At 43.0% G+C, this 19,883-nt stretch overlaps 1 protein-coding gene across 1 annotated transcript in view; it reads right to left on the bottom strand.

Moving 5' to 3' along the window:
• The window catches only part of gria3b (glutamate receptor, ionotropic, AMPA 3b), a gene marked incomplete at its 5' end in the record, with an annotated part of 81,393 nt that overhangs the window by 42,533 nt on the left and 18,977 nt on the right, over nt 1–19,883 (bottom strand). The window contains one exon of the mRNA XM_084550185.1: nt 15,939–16,178. Within this exon, the coding sequence (XP_084406311.1) occupies nt 15,939–16,178 (240 nt within the window). The remainder of the gene's footprint in view (nt 1–15,938; nt 16,179–19,883) is intronic.

Raw genomic sequence — 19,883 nt, 5'->3', positions numbered from 1 at the left:
CCCACCTACTAAACAGCACTGGAGACCCCCATAAATGCCTTTGATAGTAATATTTATTTCCAACATAGGGAAAAGCTATAAATCCCATGCACCTCTGTGCCAACAGGCGCTCCGCCGCACTGATGCATCTGAAAATGTAATACAGTCAACTACATAAATTATGGAAGACAACAACAAGGTTTCCTTATCGCCACCTATAAATCCCTGCAGTACAAATGCAGCAGCATGCAGCGGCTTCTGCTGATCATGCTCCTCTGTGCTGATCATACCATCAAGGGTGAACATAAAAGGGTAAACACAAAGACATAAAAGCAGTGCAGCATAGTGCGGTGTGTACAGTGCATTTGTTCTGTATGCGTATTCACATTCAGTAAAGGGAGTCAATCCCCATAGACCTCCATGTTAAAATGTGGTTTTGGTCTATATAGCTAATTTTTGCTAGTCTGAACAACTGTGCATTTATTCATTTGAATCAGATGCCCCATTGTTAGGGACACGGTCACTTTGAGTGACAGGTGATGGACGGGCGCTGTCAGAGTCACTCACAGTGTGGGAACTTTGAGCGCTGAGTTTTGCACAAAGTTTTGTGCTTTGTAACTGTTCACAAATGCTTTTATTGTTCTGCACGTGCATAAATTATTATTATTTTTTAAATACCAACATGCACAAACTTGAATTCCTAAAGCAAATTTCTTTCTTCCTCTTCTTTCTCGTTCCTTCAGGTTTGCAGAAGTAGATTTTTTTAACAACAAACATCCTTCTGCAAACCCCGAATATTCCCCAGTCTTTTATAGCCAATAATTGTACTTAATGAACATTAACTTCCACATTATATTTTCATTTACAGCACAATTGCATGTATTTTATTATTATTAATCACACCGTCATGTTTCAGAACACAGTTTGCTGCATTTCACTGTATTTTATTCTTTAGAATCCTTTGCTACAGTGTTACCAAGTCATACATAAAGTGTAACCCACAAGGCAGTGACTAGTGGGATCATGGTGTTCAAACTGTGGCACTAAATCCAATTATTTTTTGTAGTAATTTAGTAATTTTTATGTACAGTGTCATCACTTTATTTTATGGTAAACTGATTTTAGTACCCGCTTTAATAGGAGATGTTAGAGCATATTAAAATATGTGGTGTCCTCCTACTACAGGTCCCAAAACAAAAAGGTGCATCATGCTGACCACCAATAATGCTGCAGTCCCCCCTCCCCCCCGATAAAGTGCATCAGTTTTCCTCTTGCGTTGCCAGGATACGAGCCACAATAAAGGTTAACTCTGACGACCGAAGATTGCGCCACAAAAAAAAGAAAACGCATGCTTGAATTCGTCAAGGCTGGAAAATGGTTGAGCTTCAGGTAAATGTACGTGGGGGGGAGATGGGGGCGCGGGGGGCGCCGATCCGATCGGAGATGTTTGTGTGAAACTTTGTTTGTTATTTGTTCAGGCTTGATTATAACGTTTATGCTTGTTTCTTTTTTTTGGCTTCCTCTGGAGCCTTTGTGACCTGCAATTGTTCATAACACACTTGTCTACATTCGGTGTATCTTCGCAGAAGTGTAATTTCAGTCTCGGCCCGGTGCATCATGCGAAGTGAATGGAAATCAGAGTTAAGGCGAGAAACGCGTGTTGGAGAAAGCATTTTAGAGAGAGAGGGGAGGGCCAGCGGCGGTGGGGTAACGGCGAGGGCAGAGGAATAGTGTTGTTTGTGCATGTCTCAGTTTTCGAGAACGTGAAAGTGGGTGTTTTCAGGCTGCAACTGGGTGTTAAGTTGCTCTTTAATCTCGAACACACTCCTGAAACAACTGTACAGATTGTGGAGCCGTGTGTAAACCGCTGCGATGGGAGAAAACTCAATTATTTCTGCATTTTCCTGCTATCAAATCCAGACGGAGCCTAAAGACGCCCTGCGTGCTTATAAATCAGAACTGCTGCGAATGAGATGTTGTGGCAGTGTAGCGTACAGTGGCTGAGTGAGAGCTGCAGACCTCTTCTTCGTCTGTGAACCGGATCTTAACAGGATGAGTTTTGAGGCGTCACCCGTGGCGGCTCAGCGGTAATTGAATTGAGTTGCATCTAATCTCATTGCCCAGCTCTTTTGGTTCCCTGCCTCTCATTAGAGTTCGGTGCAGAGTGTCACAGAGGCCTCTCTCTCTCTCTTTCTCTCTCTCTTTCCCTCTCTCTCTCTCTCTCACACACACACACAGGCCTCTCTCATATCTCACAGTCGATCCGGGCTAACAAGGCAATTCAGAGAAAATGTGGCAAAATCCTCTAAGTATACACCTCAGCATTAGCCACATCTCACTGTCAGCTTTAAAGACACAGCTATAGCAACCACTTGCCCATGTTACACTGTCTCAATGCACTGCATTATCACTGGTATTATAATAATACACATCACTCTAATCTACTAATCCTATCAAATAATGGCATATAAGTAAATAAGTCACTCTAAACCACACAACGGTACGCAATAAATAAAGGGAAGCGCAACCAATTGAAGCTTTCATCCAACAGCAAAGAGGAGAGATGAACTGCAAAAAACAATCTCGTCCCAGTTCTGAGGGATAAAAAGCAAAGGGATGCGCATTAAAAAAGAAGCTTTGGCAGTTAAGCCATCGATAAATGCGGCTGCGCTCTTCTCTAAATTGACAATCGTTTGGTAAATGAGGGTCTCAGAGGGCTTCAGAAACAACTGAACTGAGAAAAGCAAAGATCATGTCTTTGCTCCATAATTGTGGAGTTTGCTTGATAGTTTAGGAGTGAACATCTGCAGAGAGAGACGGAAAGTCAAGTCAGCACAATTCTAACAATATAGAAGTGCCAGAGATCAAGAAAAACGATCATGCGCATATAACATTTTTCATATAGGCTATGTACTCTGTTGGTATCAGGTTAACAAAAATAAGCAGCACGTGGCTCTGATCTGTTTCAAGTAATTGTAATGTGGTTGAGGCAGAATTCACATTGGTCAAAAACCAACCTGAGCTGAACAATAACCCAAAAACTGCAACTTGAATCTGGTTCCAAAAGTGAGTCAGTCCTTATAGAATCTTTTTTAGTGGGCGGGGCTTAGCTGGAGGCAAAACAATCCACAGGAATACACTTTTTCAAGTAAGACTTGTGGTCCTGGGGAATGATCGTACATATTCACATCAGAAAATTTGCGTTTTCTTCCACCATTGTAAAAAAAACAAGCCGACAGAAGCTGCTGGTCCATGTTAACTAACATATTCCTGTGGACTGTTTTGCCTCCAAACAAAAAAAAAAACGTCATCATGTTTACTGACACAAAAGGGGTCTATAGGGAGTGACTCACTTTTGGAACCAGACTCGAGTTCCTCATGACCAACTAAACAGCAGAAATAAACATGTTCACATCCTGGTACGAAAACTAGTTTGCTTTCTATGGCTAATTTCCTCAATCATGACAATTTGATGCATAGTTAAGGGTATGATCACTCAGAGTAGGAGGCAGGCTCGCAGACAGCTAGATTGCTAGTTGTCTGCAGAGGTGTCAGCGGCCCACCTGAGATCCGCTCACGGTACACCTCTTTGACTATTTTTGAATTAGCTGGAAGCTAGGAGGAGTCGGCCTTAGGAGCAGCACACTGAACTTGGGTGGGCTGTGGAGTGGTTGTTAGAGAAGCAGGTGTGGGACAAAAGGGTCGCAGGTTTTCATCACCCCCCCATGTCTACCAAATTGATCCTCGGGCACTGCACAAGCGGCAGCTCACTGCTCTGAGCATACACCACAGTGTTGCGTGAATGGGCCAAATGCAAAGAAGGAAGAGGGATCAATTCAAGAAAAATTTATATTATTGAAAACCAGTCATCAGTAATCATTTAAGTGATGTTAATAAGTTTGTCCATCTTTATATAGAGCCCAGCTTTCTGTATAGCTGGATTCAACAGGGAAGGTTTGCTATTATTCAACCTGTCTAATGTGGCAGTAGACATATGGATAATATATGGTGATAGGTGCAAGATCTAATTAGATGCATCAGTATATTCTGTATATGAATGTTTTAATATGAGCTTCACTTGTGTATTATATCATAAAAATACATTTATATTTGCTATAATTACCTTGTGTGCTAGAACACAGGTACATTTGTGGTGTTAGAACAAGCTGTGAAACAACACCTGAGAGCTGCATTCGCTGTAAGAACACAACCACCGTCTATTTAAAAAGCTGTCAGAATCTCACTCTTCATTAACTGCGACTTTAAGTATGATCTAATTAATCAATATTCCCAGAGACGCTTTGTCTCCATTGTCTTTTGAGGAAGCTAGAGTAAATACTTAACAATATTCAGGGCCTGGTGAGTGTTTGCCTCTGGGCTAAGTATGCTCACGGGGCGCTGAAGTTCCCTCCACTCTTTGTGCAAAGGAAATCAAAATCTTGGGCTTAGGAGGGAGGCTTCACGTCTCCTCCTGTTAGTATCACCCGGCGCACAACGTGTCCTGCCATTATATGTCCCGCACTCTTGACTTCACCAACAAACTTTACTCCGTAGCATCAAACGGGAGTCGTCAAATCAGTGTCCGTGGAAGGAATTTACAGCAGCTATAAAGACACAGCAACAGACGGAGAAGGTTTAAACTCCTGACAATTAATAGCGGGAAAAAAATAGACACGGGAGAAACGGATCGATGCAACTTATGTAATTTAAAGAGAAGAAATGTTTCAGGGAAAATGTTACAGATAATGTGGAAGCTGCTTGAGCCTCGGTGTGAGCTCCTCTTCCTGCCCGGCGGGAGAAGAGGGCTTTGGACGTTTACGGGAACGGAGGAAGCGCGGCGTTCACCGTGAAGCAAATTCCGAAGTAGCCCCAAAAGTGTGTAGCCAAGGCTTTCATGTGGTATTTACAGTCGGCCTATAACCAAAACAGTTTCCCTGCCAAGTGTTGTCCTAATCAAAAAGACGGCGCATGTCAAATCAAACAGAAGCAGCATGCTGTCTGTATCTTTAGAAGTGCATACATGCAGGAGAGGAGGAGAGTGGCGCTTTTCCACAGTGAAAATCCACCCACAGACATTTTCAGAGCTTCTCCATCTCCCTCTGTCAGTCTTTGTTCCCTCTCCTTCACTCTACATACTCTGACATATCAGCACTGACTGTAGCACGCACGCACACACACATACACACCAGTGCATCTGCACCAACACACACTTAAGAGTCGTGTGTATAAAGGGATTGATAACAAAAGTCTCCGGGCAGCTTCGGCTAATCAGCTGAAACGGAAAGAGAAGAAAAAAAAATGACGAGAAGGGAGAGACGCATCTTTCGAGAAAAAAGTCCAAATACTTCCCCACCCTTGTGTTTACTCTCGAGGATGACATATATATTTTATTTGTTGTTTCAAGCAAACAAATTGGCCCCTGTGACACAGAGTAACATCAAAGCAATCAACCTCCACTGTGGCTGCTTGAAGCAAAGGCCAGGACATTTTGTTATAATGAAAAAAAAGAAGAAGAAGGAGAAGAAGAAGCTCCCAGCAGTAATTTCATGGCTGCTGAAGCTAGCAGTGGGTAGGTGGTAAAATGGCTTTATTCCAGGTTCAGTTAAGAGGACACAGAGAGAGCATGGAGGTTTATTGTGTGCTTATTGTGACAGACGATGGCTCTCATATCACGTTTTTCTTTTCAGGTACAGGTGCTTGACTTGTAGTTTCTCAGTGGGTTGCTGAATTGCACAGGACGCCGCTGCAGGTTGGACTATCTGTGTCTGGGATGTCACTTTGGTAGAGGGACCAGTTTGCAGTATGTGCGCAAAATAAAAAAGAAAAAAAAAAGAAAGAATACCGGCGGTGCACGGCTTCATCCATATTTCTTTAATATTATTTTTCTTGTGAATTTTATGGCTTCTCTGATGTGCCCTTTCTTGTCAGCGTGTCCAAGCTGATTTACTCTCCTGATGCATGCATAATTTAGTTGTTATGAAGCCGCCGTGAAGGAGAGGGCCGGAGAGGTATTTGTGTGTGTGTGCGTGTGTGTGTGTGAGCGCGCGATTGTGTGTATAAAGTCTCAGCTGGGTGCAGCTGATGTGCCATTACAATGGCTGTGATGAGACCAGAAAGCCGATGAAAGAAACTGCGGCCTATGATATAGACATGGGTGCAGTAGGGAGCTGGCATTCACACTTATTATCTCACATTGTGAGCAAAGAGAATAAATCGACAATTGTGGGTGGCAATATTGGACTTGACTAGATATTATTTGTGTGGAAATGTGCATGAAAATTGCTTGTATAACACATAGAGAGGAGGGGGGAATAAAAACAGGTGACGGTTTGGATCTTGCATGATGAAATCCAAACTACGGAGAGAGTTAATACCACAACTTCTTAATTGGCTTTGTAGGAGTAGACAGCAATAGTGTTTTGTATCCTCTATGGGTTGAAACACTTCAGTTTAGACCATCCTCAGTATGTTTGGTAACACTCCAATCAAATTAAAGCGCTGACTTGATTTGGTTTGCCATCAAAGGCATCCAGGAGAGCAGCGGGAGGCATTTATTGTTTGACTCTTTCAGGGAACAAAGACATCTGTCTTCGGATAGCCAATTAGAGGGGTTGCTGAAGAAGAGGGAGCAAAGTTTCCTTTAGTTGCAGTACATCTAACTCTGCCTGATTGCCCAACCCCTCATAATATCTGCCTTTCTATCTACTGTAGCTTGGCAGGAACTGGAAGAGATGAGGCTAACTATGTGCGGTCATCCTCCCATTCAGGAGCCTCCTGGCACCGTTGGCACATCGCTCTGCCAGTTGTGCCAGGTCATGAGTTATCTTGTCCGCCTTTTTGACAGTGTCTGTGGTGAATTATGAGAGTTTAACACAAAGCCAAGTGATTTTTTTTTATCATTGCAGCCAGAAAAACATCAATCTTTTTTGTAGTTTTTTTTATGTTTTAGCATGTTTGCATGTAAAATTAAACACTCCACCACTGACAGTAGCAGCCATGTTAGAGGTAATCAAGCATCTGCTCAACAAACGGAAACACAATATGTGCAAGCACCAAGCCTATTTTGCATCAAAACGACAACCGTGTCTGGGCTCTGAACGTGCTGAAGAGCTCAAATCATACCATTTAAGACGTTAGCTAGTATAGTACTGTGCATTACTGAAGCCCTACACATCACACAAGCAGCGTGTCAGCAGTGTGAGCATGTCCTCTGTCACTGTCACACTTGTTCCACTCAGTCATTTTTGTCACATGCATTTAACATCTCCCGTCTCAGGCAACACAGCCCGGACAGTCTTAAGAATTATCCTTCACAGGAATCACATTCTGAAAAATGACAATATTAGAGTGTAAACTTGGAGGTAATATTTCTAGCTGTGTCTCTTTTGAAGCTGATGGTTAATTACATGAGCGGTTTCTCCACTGGGGCGATTTGGCGAAGCTCCACCAAAGTGGGAAGGACCACATTCAACACTAAACCTTTTGGGGTGATTTAATTAAGTCGGCGAGCCACTCAGATGATTTTTCATCGTCAAATTAAGGGAATTTATTTCAGACTGCAGACACAGCAATGCAGTCTGAATGGGCTCCGGGAGGGCTTTCACTAATGTGCTTTCATCATATGCCACCTTTTTTTTTCCAGTCGCTGTGAAAACCAGTTAGCTAGTAATCCACACATTCCCGTAAAATGCAAGAAACCAGTAACGCTCTGAATGCACCGTTTGTGCTTTCCATGGAGAGTGTACTAGTCAGAAACATGACTGATTTCGACACGTGCTGGTTTGAAAGAGAAATTAGCAAAATTTCAATACAAGTGAGTAATGTAATTACACTTATTGTATCGTAAGTGGCACGGCTGAAATGTAAACGTTTAAACTTCACAGATCCTGCTCTTTATTCTGGATTTACTGTACCTAAAACAAAATACAATGAACTGAATCAGATGATAGTAGTTGCCTTTAAATCTAAAGGTGCAGAAATGATAAATGGAAACAATCTAGTAGTTACTGGTGGTATTTATAACTTAGAGAACATCAAAACTAATTGTTCAATACAGTGTGATCAAACCTAGGTAGGCTGTTGTAAATTTACCAACGAACATAGCAACATTGCCAGCAATTATGTACCATATTTGATATTTCTGGCATTACAGTGGTAACTCAGCCATTTTGTTCTTAAAGTTGAACTACCGCTTTTTACAACCTGGACCTTATTTCTGGCATATAATACGATCGTTTACTCACCCATATAACTTTGGTATCATTTTTAGTCCTTCAGAAGATATTTAGCTCCAGTGGAGTGCCGCGTATTTCCATATAGTGGGAGTGACTGAGGCACTGAAACGCAGCCTCTAAATAACACATTATCTGCCGCGAAACTTGTGCATTTCACCAATATTTTGTTGTGATACACTAGTGTTATTCCCCGTTGAGTCTGGAGTTACCTGTTATCTATTCGCAGCGATTTGTTGTTCTTTGGCCTGCTGTTCCTCTCTCTGCCTCATCATCCTCCTTTCAACGAGCTCCTCATCCATATACTCTGGCTCAAAACGGTAAGGACGTCCATCATAAACAAAGTCGTCGTCCACAACCTCAGAATCGGAAAAATATTTAGCCAAGTTGCAAAAAACTAGCAGTAGCAAATTACAGGTAAACAAGCCTCGCGGGGTGCGTGCGGCACTCAAAGATGACATCATCCAGGTCAGAGGTTAGTAGGTCAATCTACAAAGCCCAGATGATGATAACAGGTAACTCTGGACTCAGCAGGGAATAGCACTAGCATTTCATAACAAAATATTGTTGAAATGAACGAGTTTCGCAGCAGATAATGCGTTATTTAGAGGCTGCGTTTCGGTGCCCCACTCACTCCCACTATATGGATATACGCGGTGCTCCGCTGGAGCTAAATATCTTCCGAACGACTGAAAATGACACCAAGTTATATGGGTGAGTAAACGATCGTATTATATGCCAGAAATAAGGTCCAGGTTGTAAAAAACGGTAGTTCCTCTTTAAGCAAATTACACTGCAGTTGGATTTTGCTGTATTTCATCACCTGATCATCACTGGCTCACACGAGTCTCCCTTTTTATCCCGTTTTTATCCAACAACCTGTCATCAGTAACCAATAATTAAGGGTATGGAAGGATTCAGCCATAGGACATGCCCGTCAATTAAACACACTCTTCAGGTGCTCCGATAAGTTTAATCACTGTTTTTATTTATTCACTTGTTGGATTTAAGATGCCGTGGAGCACATTTATAGTGATGTCTATAGTGTGACTATGCTGTGCTACACAATGAACGCAACTACAAATTTGCACTATTTCATGTTTTTCCTTGTATTTCAATGAAAATCATTGGAGCACGACACAGCACAAACTAGTTATAACTTTACTGGAAGGCCAGACTGGTTTGTTTGATCTGGATTTAGGTTCAGGCTGTTGTCTGGGAGACAGCTGCCTAGCTGCTGATGAAGGAGCAAGTAACTTTTTATAGAAAGAAAACTAATTTATCGTGAGGACAGATTGAGTGTATTCAGAGTCCTCCACTGTTAAGTAAGGCCTCTTCTATTTTTCTTTTATAAGAACAACTGTTTAAACACCTGCACATACACTGGAGACCATATAATAGATTTACACATACTGTAGCAACCTCCAATGATCAATATACTCTACATGCACCTTACTGTGCCAGATATGTTTGCTGAATTGACTGAGTCGCAGTTGGGGTCATTTGAAATATTGACAGACTAAATGAAAGAAATGCCCTGCAGGTATTTTAAGACAGAAGGCTTGAACACAGCTCCCACCTGGCAGATTTTTGTTCAAAGAGCATTTGAGTTCCTGGTGCTATAATGACACTGTGACATCGAGCACTATTTCAGCTGTAGTTTCAACTGTCAGCAGTTAAATGATAAAAGTAAATAGCTCTGTGGTTTCCTGAGCAGCAGCCACGTGTCGGATCGTTTTCCCTCCGAACTGTATCGCATTCAGAATATTGATCGGTAGAGGAGATGACAGGAGGCCCAGCATTGTTCTCAATACGTCATCAATGGTGTGGCAATGGATATTTTGTCTCGCAACACCATGATGGATTTAAAGCGACGGAGGCTCCAGGTTTTACCAGAGAGTTATCACGGGAACTGCTATCTGCAGATTGGTATTCGCAAAATGTCGCTGGAAAGCGCTTTCAGACTGTCAGAAGGCTCAATCAGTCATATTTACATCTCCATTCATGCCGTTAGATTTGCAGTTCAAGGTGAACTGGAGCTCCAGTAAAAACAATGCAAAGGGGCAGATCAGTGGCATAAACAATGAAAGAGAAGAATGAGGAAGCAGCAATAAAGGGAGGGGAGACGCGCAATGGATCCCTTCCTAAACCCCTCCCCCAAATAGATTGATCAGTTCTGGCTTAGCAACTGTTACTAGGCACAGCAGGCCTGTCAAGCTTTGGATTTACAGCTGTACGCTGCATTTAAAGTGTTTGGGGTGGCGGTGTCTTTTATGTCCTTGGAAACCCAAAGACACCAGCGTTAGGACGGCATTATCTGCTGCCAGATAAGCTGCAGTCATCAGCAAGTCTTGATATCTGTTTTAGTAAACGTCATAGCTAATGTCAATTTTAACACAGACTTAGGCCAATATCGCGGCTGCAGGGTGGATTGAAAAAATATTCCATTCGTGAGTAATACACTCTGTTGTATTAAGCGACCAGGGTAAATACAACTGGAGCGTGGACTGATATTACAGTACGTTTGTCACGCTTACGGGTTAGTGATCATCCTGTTACAGCGAACAGAGAGGTATGTCTAGTGAACTAAGCAGCCAGACAGGGCTGTCTTTGAAATAATTGCCTGGTCTTACATATTTGTTTGTCATACTAAGATTGGCTTGCTTTACATTGTAAAAGATGCTTTTGTTTGGGACATATACTACTATATCCTCAATAACATCTACCTGTTAATTTAATATTTGTGTGATCATGTGAATTTCGTGCCAGAATTTTGGTGGTTGTTGTCATTTTCTGAGAAAAACGGTGCACAAATGCAAAGGTTCGGTCGATTAGCTATTACAATTTGTCTCTCACAAGCTGAATGTCACAAGTGCTTCTGAGCAAATACAGACGTTTTTATGACTAACTCTGCATTTGTTTGATCCCATGGCTCTCCTGATCCATTTCTGTCGCTCTTTGTTGTCATTGCAAATACTGGGAACAGCTATCAACACATTTTTTTAAATGCTTGAAATAAACCAATAAAAAAAACCACACACACAACTTGTTTGCAGCCTCCCCGCTGCTGTCACATCCTGATTTAAAAGCACATGAAAAATGGCTTCACAACATGAGAAACAATCCAAGAAAGCATGTTTAAAGCCCCTTTTACTTGGGTCCTTGTTTTAAAATGAGCCATTAAAAAGTCGTCTGGAAACAGTTTTTCCAACAAACTCATGAAACTAACCATGGAAGTACACCGAGTTTAATTAGCTCACGACAGCTGAGAAAAATTACCAGAGATTTTCTCCTGCATGCAAATTTGACAGTCGCCGGGTATAACGAGACATCTGCTTTTGACCAGTCTTTTAAAAGAATTAAGCCCTGGAGGACGGACATTCAAGCTGATGGATCCTAAAAACTGAAATTTAAATTCTGTTGTCGAACACAGCAAATCTTTTGGCTCTTTGTCATATTTTCGGTTCCTTTCTCGGTTCATCCTTTTCCCTTTGCTGAGGGAGGAAAAGTTTGTGACTGCTGTGCATCTACGGTCTCAATGGGAGATGGACACTCAGGCAAAAGGGACATACGGTGAGAGAAGGCTAAAAGCATATAAAGAAGAGGTGAGGAAGGGAGAGAGACGGAGAGAAAGGGAGAGAGCAACTCATAAATCAAGTAGAGGTGAGATTGCTGAATCAGGGTTGATTGTGCCTGGGAGAGACAATAAAGCCTGTAATCATCTGTCTCTGCTGCACAGACCTGGCAATTATCTGCCCATACCTGACCGCCAGAACAGAAAGGGCAAGAACCGTCTACTTTCACCCCATCACCCTGTACAGCTACGTTTTTTAGGGGGGGATTCGTGTGCTGACGCAAAAAAAAAAATAAAAATCTGTCACCGCAGGAGAGGTAAGAAAACCAGTTTCTCCTGGTTTATTCATATGTGATGTTTGGGGGTGAATAAAAGGAAAGAGTGGGGATATCTGTTTGGATCTTTCATCTCTCTCTACCCACACATATATTAACACACACTCACACACAAGATACCCAGTCAATATATTACCTCAGATAAAAGGAGAGTAGCCACTCATTAAGCTGGTATAACACTGCCTACGGAGGCTCCATTTGCTTCCTCCATCATAACGTCTGCTTTCAAACAGCTGTCTGATATTGGCATTTAGGGGACAAATTTACCTCCATTTCCCTTCAATACATCTGAGCCTGAAGCATATGGACCATCATTCTCTGTCTGAAAGCACCGCACCGGGGCCTAAAAGCATTTTTAGCTTTTTTTTTTTTCTTTTTTTTTTTTTTGCCGATCCAATAAGAGGGCCAAATGAATAGTGTGGCTGTAATTAATCTTTTCTATTGACTGAATAAAACCTCTTGGTGGAACTCGGCAATGTGAATGTATTATTTTTTTTTTTCCTCTCCCTGCAGCGCTGTGTTTTCTCTCCCTAATAGGAGAGTTTGGAGAATAATTGCAAAGTTGCTTTCAGTATTGTGGACGATCAATGCTTTTATCAAACGCAAATTAAAAGGCAAAAAAAGGCACTCAAGAAAATAATACGGTGCAACAGGTGCTCCGTGACGCGCACCGTGTTTCAGTTTGTCTTCCTCAAAATCTGAAATCTGTCACAGCTGCCTCCATGCAGCGCTGTCCTGCTGGATAAAAAATTTATTTTTGGCCATCTTGCTTATCTGAAGATTATTTACATTAAAGATTAGAGCTCATAAAGGGACTTCACTATTTTTTAAAAATCCTTAATTAAATCAATGAAATGTATCAGTGGCTCTTTAGATGGAAAATGTTTCTTCAGGCTGATTAAAATCATTCGAGAGTCCCACTCTTCACAAGTTATCTAACTCAAATAATTAATAAGACATATGTGTTAACATGCCCCCTCACAAAAAAATTAATCAGATTGTAATTTCTTTGGCAAGTGCAAAGTGGTTCATCCCCACGTGGAGCATAAAATCTGCTGAAAATGTAACACCAGATGTTGTTTCCTCATCTTTATCAACAACTCTGAAGGGACCTACAGACTTCGACGTTGCTACCAGCACTGACTCTGGCTCTGCTCTTCTTTCTATACACTCGTTTGAGCAACTTATTGTTTTGCTGACGCCATGTTTTTGTCCCTCCCAGAAATTTGCCTTCCTGTCATGTGCAGACATGTGCACTTATACTGAGCTGAGAGAGTGATCGATCAAGAGTTTCCATGGTTATTTGATTAACAGATAAAGGTTTACACCAGCCCTCTCGGTCCGATTGAAAATGACTTCCAAACGGGAAAGTCTGTTCCAACTGAGGTGATCATATGAGGTATTTTTCTTCTAATTGGACTATTATTCTGATTGGAATACTAGCGTCCTCGTAAGCGTAAGAAGTGAGTCCCAACCAGGACTAACTATAGCCCAGGGGGTCTTCTGAAGTTGCATATAGGAAAGTATTTGACAAAGCTAAATTAAACTGTTTGATTTGATTTGAAAATGAAACAAAGAGCCAAAAACAATCAGAAACTGACGTGATGCCAAAGAAAAGCTACTGTCATAATATAATTGCACAACATACCTCCCACTCACATGAGTCAGCTGTAAGTGCATGAAAATGAGTCAGTAAGGCAACATAGCTTGCTGAAAAGTAATGGATAGATTTAGGGTTAAAAATTAAACGTTAAATTTGCAGTAAAAGTTTCATTTACCAGAGAAATAAAAGTGATCCAAAGGGACAATATGTGGCTGTTTGGTTGAACAGCAATAGCAACAAGGCAGACAGCTAGAGTAGTTAAAATAATAATGACGGATAATCGGTTAAACTTGATCTAAGCTGTGACAGTTCAGATGTCATGTTTTCAGATGTGAACACTAAATATCAACTTTACAATCATTTCAAATGAGCTGGAAAACGACCGGCATTGTTGATGAAGAGGTGCGGCTCATCAGACATGGCTGTGGGCTGTACATCCATCAGTTTTCTTTTAGCTTCAGAGCTTGTGTGTTAAAAAAAATAAAATAAAGTGTACACCCTTGAAGACATTTTATCCACCGTCACTCCTCTTGGTATAGCCAGCAGTCAGTGTCCTTATTGCCAGGGGAGCTGCACTACCTGATAAGCGGAGGTAGAGGCTCTCTGACACATCTGTCTGCTTGATGAGCCAAGTGTCAAAGCCCCCCAAAGTGTTGGATGGAGTGCATCAATAAACGACTTTAATCCCCCCCGGGGCCAATGTCCTCCCACTAATAAGGGATCGTCTTACACCACTGGCAGAAAGGGGAGAGGTAAAAGTGGTTTGGCACGGGCCTCAGCACGGGGATGTACTGTACACAGGGAATTGTCTGTACACAGGTAACAAGCTGTAAATCACATGCGCTTGCTGTTGCCTTAATTGCAAGGCTGAATTGGTGCTTTGTTTCCACCTCCTCCTCGTTTTTCCCTGCCTCTTTTGCCCTCTGTCGTCCTTTTCTCTCTTTAAACGATACGTCTGTTTGTCGTCACTCCCTCCCTCTCTCTCAAACACCCATTCTGTTTTTGTATTTCAGGCTATTTTCCCCACCTCCGCTGTCCAACTCTGCCCTAGACAGTCTCGCTCGCCAGACAGAAGTGGAAAGCAGGAGGATGGGGGCCGAGCAGTATTGGTTGAGCTGAAGGACGTATGGGTTGCTAGCATCCGCAGGGAAGATTCAATGAGTGTCCTAGTCAGAGTGACCCTAATTAACCACATATTATCTGCAGGCTGTGTGGAGGATTAAGGCCCTCAGCTCTGGACCCTGCAGGCCTGCAGACCCGTAGACACAGGACTCTGTTCTGAAGCACACTTCATATTCTGCCTCAAAGCAAGATCCAGAGAGAGGTGGGAGTGTGACGATGGACCATAAAAATGAACCGAGCGAGAAAGCATGCTGCAGGGAAGACGGGTGGCTTGAAGCATATCTGCAGGTCGGGACCTTTCCATAATGAGCAAATAAACAAAGCAAATCCGAACGGCTATGCACGGGGAAGGAGAAATATGCGGCCACTGGTCTCTGGCACCGTCACAAACGCGGGAGATGTAATTTGGCTTTGTCTGTCATATCCCGAACATATCCTTCCCTCCTGCCCAGGTGCTGTTTGAACAAATTGAAGTTTCTGTAGGAGGAGGGGATCATTATTCTATTGAGAGATAATGAGCTCATTTTCTAGTCCGACATTAGAAATCCCAGAAACGAACACTTCGCCATGTTGACAGGTTGTCACACGCGCGCCGTCAACGAGGCAATGCAATCTGGGAAGTACACAGAAACCCCTCATTGAGGCAGCACAATAAGCAGCCCCCACAGGCAGGCAGAGACTCTGGTTTCTGTAGAAAAAACATTTTAGTAGCAGCTGTGACACACCTCATCTCGGATGAAAGACGAGCCAATATCAACAACACGATTAAACAGAAGATTAACTGACACCAACCAGCCAAATATTAGAGTAGACTCCATAGGTTGTAGCTCATAGGGCATGCCGCTCCTTAAAGTGTAACGCGTTATTACGAGTGTTACGAGGTGCTGTTGAATATTTCTCACATTTACGTAACACCATACCGCTGTGTAGACTAGTGCAGTGTTAACAGTTCGAGCATTTACAGGGCTTTCATAAAGTATTACAGGGTGAATCTATCCTTTACTAACCCTGCTGTGCATCTGCTAGTCTGAGTCACTGTTACATGCTGTAATTCGAGCTCTAATTCCTGACTCAAGGCTCACGTTGTCACCTACCTCGGTCGGTGTCGTAGAGGTAGACAAACTTCTGCCACTTGTAGTGAGAGAGCAGGCTGAGGACAGCACCCCGGAGGGCAGGCCGCATCTGGATGACAAACTGCACCTCATTATCGGTGGGGTAACTGGGCGTGACGAAGGAGGTGTGCAGCGCGCCGCAGAACGAGGTCAAGGTGTTCATGGACTTCTTGTCGTAGAATCCGAAGATGGCGTACACCCCGCGGGAGAACTGAGAGCAGACTGCAGGGGGGCAGAAGAGGGGTCGGGAGGACACGGGCGTTAAGACAAGTCGTCAGCAAAACACATGTATGCACTTTCACAAATGTGAGCCTCATCACTTTCGGCAGTAGGAGTTCGTCCGGGTCATTTGACTACTGATAGCCAGTCAAAGGTTCATGTGACTCTAAATGACCTCCAATACGCTTTATTATTGACAAACAAAAATGAAAAGCCAGAAGGGGTCGTAAACTCGCCGTGTTATTATTTCATCATATTACTGCAGTTGTCTTCTGTGATTGAGGCTGTGTGTCGCAAATTGGCGAGATGCAGCTCGAAAGAAAAAGCGTTTACCGAGCAGGAACAGTGTAATGAAAGATTTTCAAGTAGCCTCTGTGGCTACAGTTATTAACATTGTTTAAAATCTGCCCCTTGCGAGTCCCCCAATGCTGGAGTATCCCTTTAATTTAGAGAAGTAGTCAATAATGAAAATAATTGTTAGTTGTCCCCTGATAATGCTACCCGGTCCTTGTGATTACGGGAGAAAATCCCATTTCCACTAAGTATTTTCCAGCCTGGAGGCGCCTGTGCTGGACCATGGTCTCTGAATGTCTAGAAAGCAGTGCTGTGACTATAATTTAAAGCAGATTTTGTACTTAATATCCCTTGCACCAAAAGTTGAGTTGCAAACAGTTCTTGTAACAGGTTCAATAGCATCTGACTTATTGTTACAAATGTGTTTTCTACACCAGAGTTTTGATTAAGCTGAAGTTATAATGTCAAACGTCTCACTCTGGCCTTGTGATGAGGACAAGAATGCTTATTGAGTTTCAAATTGCTCCCAAGTATCTCTTATCAGTGCAGCCTAAAGTTGTTCATTTTTGTTGCTACAGACTTTTTTTTTTACCAGGTGTAATATTTCCAAAAAAATAGCCCAGGGCTTATTCATTTATCTGCATTTGGCTGAGAGCAACGTATGCTAATGCACCACGCACAAAAACACAACGTGAATTCCATCCGAAGGTGAACGGATCTGGTAATAGCTGCTCACAAAAGTGCATTGTGTGTGTGTGTGTGTGTGTCTGTGCTTGCCGGCGGTGGAAAAGTGGCAGCCAAAGGATAGAAACGTCACACCATTCACCGAAGGTCTCCAGCTCCCACTAAGAGCTCCCACCAGTCATCGCTCTGCTCCTTCATTCACGGCGAACCGCTCGCCGCGGCATTCACAGCAGCTGCGAGCTCTGCCGGTGCCTGTCACCGCTCCTGTTGCCTCCCACGAAAAGAGCTGCAAAAGACAACTCTTTCTGCCTCGAGTGAAAAGTGAATGCAGCTTCGCTCTCCGTGACCTTATTCCCGGCGTTTGTTTTGCTTGATGCCACTTTGTCAGTTACACAGTTCCCGTGTTTTCATAGCTTGGATGCCAAATGAGATCTGGTGGGAACTAAACAAAAAGGCTGAATTATAAAAAAGTCAAAGAAGGGATTTTAATACACTGCCCCACATCTTCTAAGGAAAACTTTCATGGCTGCACAAAAACTCGACCCTGTGCAGAGAAATTACTATTCAAGGAGACCAAAGGTACAAAAAAGAAAATAAACAGACAATCATTTGAATGTTTTTCACTCTAACAAATCTATAGCAACCACTTCAGGGAGTGAACATCTCAGTAATAGAAGCATTTTTTTTTTTTTATCATCATCATGTGCATGTGACATTTGTGGAGAGGCAACTCACAGTGTTTCCATTTATTTGTGCATTCATTGTGCACTCTGGCGGGCAGCGGCGACTTCCATTCAGAAGGAAGCCATTAATGTGCAAACTAATATTCAGAGCTACAGGTGTGTTTTGCTTTCCTAGCCTATCATGAATGACTGTTCACTTATTCTGATTGACTCTCAAGTGTTCCCGCTGGGTAATCAAGCGTTCTTAACATCCGTAAACACTTGGAATATTCCAGTGGAGCGGTTGGTTGACAGGAGGAAATGCTCCCTCCAGTCTAATGGCTGTGTTAAATATTTGTTTCTGATCGGATGTAGGGACATCTGCTTAAGACATACAGTAGGATATGTCATATATTAAACAATCCTTTGTAATCAGGCAGAAGATGCACACACGTAATAACCTTGTTTCCCTTTCTTCTCCCTCTGCTCATGAGATTTCATGCAAACCTTTGAGGACGACATGACAGCGCACACGTATTTTGGTTCTACAGCACAATTGCTGCGCGAATGAGCGATCTAGTCGCTGGCGGGATTTGCCTCATCCCTTTTAATTCTATTCCGCCCCCTATCTGCCCCGGTACAGCCACCTCTTCCGAGGTATAAGCATCCATCCTCTGTCGCAGATACACACAGTGGCAGGCGCACGCACGGACGCGCACATGCAATGGCATACACACGACAGAGCTCCTTGATAAGTGAATCAACAGATGGACAGCAGTATTGTGGGTAAGTGCTGCAGGGTGAGTGGTGCAATCTCCCACACTGAATGGGGAGCCAGTAGGAGTTCCAGCCCTTGTCAAGGCCCAGTTTCCTCTGCACTCCCTCTTAATTTGGGCCAGTACTGACACAGAACCTGTCCTAGGGGACCGGATCTGGCGGCCTCTTTCTCTCTGCTCAGCTGTCCTCTGCTTATTAGGTTGAACTTTGAGCAAACCCGGGCTTCAATAACAGCTATGTCCGCGCCATCCCCTCTCCCCTCGCCCTCATCTTTGTCCTCTCATCTTCCCCCATTAGCTTCCTTGTGCTGCACCCTTTTGAGGTATTGTAGTGGTGAGGTTCGCGTGTTGCGCTGATCCCATGAGCAATTCCATCTAGAGCAATCTGAGCTCCGGGTAGGTTCTCCCATGGCAGTGAAATTTATAAGGAGTTTCCAGACAAGGAACGATATGTTCTGCTTTGGGGGCGCGCACCGGTCAACCCTCGCTGCACCACATCTGCCAGCACCGTGCAACTCTGCCCCTCAGATGTTAGTCATCCCCCGACTCTTTTTTTTCCTCAACAACTGCACACTCCTTACAGCACAATCTCCATCTGCACCTTCTCCAGTGTCGGCCCTCGTGAGAATCATTTGTGGCGGGCGGAATATTCGCAGCCACGTGTTTGTATTCCCATAAAGACACGACCACTGTTAGTGTAACATTACATACAATTAATGGAAGCAGCATTATTGATTTTCAGTGGACTGCCGTGAGCTGAGTGTGCACAAACCCCCCACACACACTCTTAATCACTACTGGCTCATTTGCCTGGTTAGAGGCCGACCAGCCAAGCCACATATTGGAGCTTTGTGGGTTCACAAGGCGTTTACTTACCGACCTCGGCAAGCTAGCTAGAGTCGCAGTGTTATAAATTATGATTAAAACATGTCATCAGAAAAATGAACCTGATTTTGGCAGGCAGTCTCATCAACTGCTGTGAGAAAAGAGTGAAGACCAATTTGCTTGTTGCTGTTTCACCCAGAGCTAGTGAGAAATAAAGAAGCGCTGGCTCTTATCACCAACAGCAGGGAGCTGCTGTAAGAGAATGAGCAAGTGTTTCTTTTTTTTTTTTTTTGTAATTTATTTATTTAAATCACATGTTTGTTTTTTTTGTTTTTTTTTTTGCAACTTTCTAATTAATCTACATTTTAGCTTATAAGCTGCACCACGTTTGCTGCCTCGCTCATTCACTGTACATGTAAATCCCTGAACCTTTGCATCTATTTAAGGGTGAATAACGAGATATACAG

This window comes from Chelon labrosus, assembly GCF_963514085.1.
Source record: "Chelon labrosus genome assembly, chromosome: 8".
In the NCBI taxonomy this organism is placed as follows: Eukaryota; Metazoa; Chordata; class Actinopteri; order Mugiliformes; family Mugilidae; genus Chelon; species Chelon labrosus.
The sequence above is the reverse complement of the archived record's forward strand: the minus strand, read 5'-3'. Positions and strand labels throughout refer to the sequence as shown.